Source organism: Sinohyriopsis cumingii, chromosome 1 (assembly GCF_028554795.1).
Source record: "Sinohyriopsis cumingii isolate HCF-2022 chromosome 1, ASM2855479v2, whole genome shotgun sequence".
NCBI classification, from domain to species: domain Eukaryota; kingdom Metazoa; phylum Mollusca; class Bivalvia; order Unionida; family Unionidae; genus Sinohyriopsis; species Sinohyriopsis cumingii.
In genome coordinates this window covers 36,304,054-36,306,924 of record NC_142961.1, presented here as the reverse complement: position 1 = coordinate 36,306,924, position 2,871 = coordinate 36,304,054, and the positions used below count along the sequence as shown (strand labels likewise).

Genomic DNA, 2,871 nt, shown 5'->3' with positions numbered 1-2,871 from the left:
TGGTCAATGCCATTTGGACAACACCATGGTTCTTGGAGGACATTACATTTCCGATGTTTAAATTTATAAAGCACTCTTAATTCATTTATGACTAGCTTTTTATTCATAATACTGTAAGTTCCTCTCCTACTTTTCATTTCAAAGTTTGATAATTAAACTGTTTGTTAAGTTTTACAGAACTTGTTGATTTTGCTTTTTTCTGTTAATTATGTTTGTGACCATAACAATAATATAACTAAGTAAATAATCAGCATCACTTCTTGTTCCTTTATTTATGTTATATAATTGTTGGAAACACAGGCCAAGGAAAAAACAATATATTCATTAATAAATAACTTGAATGATCTAATGATGAGGAACTTATCATAAATATTTTAAAACATGACCCAAAACAGTATAAAATAATAACAGATTTATTCAAACATAATAAAATAAATTTGGCTATATTTGTCCCGAAAAATCTATTCCATTTAAAATTGAGATGATAATACACAAAATGTTTTCGTGTTCTGGTTCAACAAATGTCAAGTCCATCAATAATGTATACTTTGTCATACGGTTCCACCATGTCAAGATCATCCATACAACACAGTTCTGAATGTTTCCGTTTTTGTCCCTTTCTCGCCTCTTCTTCTTGCAGGAAAAAAGTATCGCCTGTGTACACATCCCCCATGTACATATGCTCCGTGTATACAGTTGTTTGTGTATGTATGTCTGAAAGCAAAAATAAATTATTTTTTAATTAATTTATTGATAAAGCATAAATTAATATAAAAAGCTGTATATAAATTTTGCACCTGAAGAAAGTATACAGGAAGCTATTTGTAAAAGTTAATAAAACTTCAAACTATAGACAATTAACAACATAAAACATAACATGATACTAATAATAAGATACTGAGAACAATATTTTCATGGAATAAAATGAAAAAAAAACCATTGCACTAATATCAATTATGCAACATGTCTAGATAAAATAAAAAATTAGTCAAAACAGTACTTGTATTAACCATATAAAATATAAGAGAAAATGTGAAAGAGATATAAAATGCTTAGAAACCCAAATAGAAACAGTACGATTTTTAAAACAACCTTGGACCATTTAAAGCAAGAAAAGAATAGTCAAAATAAACTCAATTACCATCCATCTCTTCTTCGATGCCTGTCAATAAATCAGGAACAGAAAAGAAGCTAAAATCCTCAGGGAAATCATCCTGGTCTTGACCTTGTGAGCATGAATTTTGGTACGAACCTTCTGGACACAGGAGTTCATCGTGATCATCCATTCCATCTGGTACTCTCTCATATTCAAGAGCTCTGTTGCTATAAAGAAATAAAATGACAAGAAATGAATGTGGGAAGAAAAAAATAAAACAGCATATTAATCTTACCAAAAAACCAATAAAAGAAGCAACCGCCATGATATTCTGCAAGTTAGGGCATCTCTAATTTGCAATTTCTTTTTTGTTTCATAATTGATTTCAGCAATAAATTGCATTTTATTTAATTATGTTATCAAACGGCCCTTGTCAGTGAAATTTCGATGATCAAAATTATGTATGTTCAAATCAGCAAGAAGTTTGCATTGAATCTGACTACAATTCAGAGTAAGACCTTTTCATAAAAGGAATTAGAATTTCTGGTTATGATTTACTTAACCACCAACCATAATAAAATAAGCAAGTCACATGAAAGTCACATTTTAGTTTATCAGGGATCATATGAGGAAGATATTGCTGTATATATACTTGCTCCAATGCGCAGAACAAATACTATAGAAACACAGATGGAATTAGATTCAATCTTAATAATAAGACTAAGATATTTCAACAAATGTCAACCTTTATAAAAATTGACCCCCAACTTTTGTAGGGACCTCAAGAAATGCGTGTCTCCCACCCAGGCCCCATTCATCAGACACTGACCCAGAAATTACTTTATCAAAGATAAATATATGAATATTCTATCCTATATTTAATTGCACTATAACTTTATACGGGTAATGAATTTTTTTAAATATAACAAAAAATTAATTTAGTTTTAATATCACACAAAATTATTTGGGGTGCAGACTGTTAATGTTTAATCCTAGAATATTACCTAATCGACAAATAATCAAAGTGACTTTGATGATTTTCTTGCTATGATGTTCTTCAGTGAACCGAGAAAAGTGACTTTCCCCTTTGTCAATGATATAACAAAATGTTAGAGAAATCTTTCACACAAAAAAATTCACCTGACAAACAATGATTCTTCATAAAAGAATGTTGCAAAGACTGATTATTTCGTTATGTCACTAATATTTGACATATTTACAACGATAAAAAAAAACACTCACCACTAAAGTGACCATAAATGGAATCACAATAGCAATCCTCACACAGAATAATCAAAACTATATGAATCCCTTTAAATAAATTATATAAACTGTCAACATGATGTGACCTTAAAGTCCAAGACAACTTCATCAAAAGTGTTACATTCCTCATGAGAACAATTAATTATATCTACAATATCGCCAGTTACTCTTTAGATTAATATAAACTGATGGAATGAAATTATCAACCAATGGAAGAACCAGTGAAAGTTGTCCAGAGAACAAGTATATGAACTAATGACTGAATGGATAAACAAATAAATGAATATACAAGAAAGGCGACAAATATGAGAAATAGGGAATCCACGAATGCACAAATAAATATAAAATATTTTGTTTTCCTACGTCAGTATTGGATATTTCATCGTGTGGTACAAAACACGTGAGAAGTTAACGACTGGAAAAGACACGAGATAAAATATACCATTTTTATACCATAAGAAGTATATCATTTATTTTAAAGCAGGAGAAGTAAGTGTTCTTTTAATTACATA

At 29.7% G+C, this 2,871-nt stretch overlaps 1 protein-coding gene across 1 annotated transcript; it reads right to left on the bottom strand.

Annotated features, from left to right (window-relative positions):
- Nucleotides 1-461: 461 nt before the first annotated feature.
- On the bottom strand, nucleotides 462-1,315 carry LOC149806703 (uncharacterized). Its single transcript, XM_089977407.1, has 2 exons — nucleotides 1,142-1,315; nucleotides 462-714 (listed from the first exon to the last, which is right to left on the bottom strand). The coding sequence occupies exons 1-2, from the start codon at nucleotides 1,284-1,286 to the stop codon at nucleotides 515-517; spliced, it is 345 nt and encodes a 114-aa protein (XP_089833533.1). The 5' UTR covers nucleotides 1,287-1,315; the 3' UTR covers nucleotides 462-514.
- Nucleotides 1,316-2,871: the final 1,556 nt, after the last annotated feature.

What these genes read in the sequence shown, in the direction of transcription:
- LOC149806703 (XM_089977407.1), bottom strand. Translation starts at nt 1,286, where the DNA reads ATGGATGATCACGATGAACTCCTGTGTCCAGAAGGTTCGTACCAAAAT. An exon ending in CATCGAAGAAGAGATGGATG is followed by an intron (nt 715 to 1,141) that starts GTAATTGAGTTT and finishes TTTTGCTTTCAG; the next exon opens with ACATACATACACAAACAACT.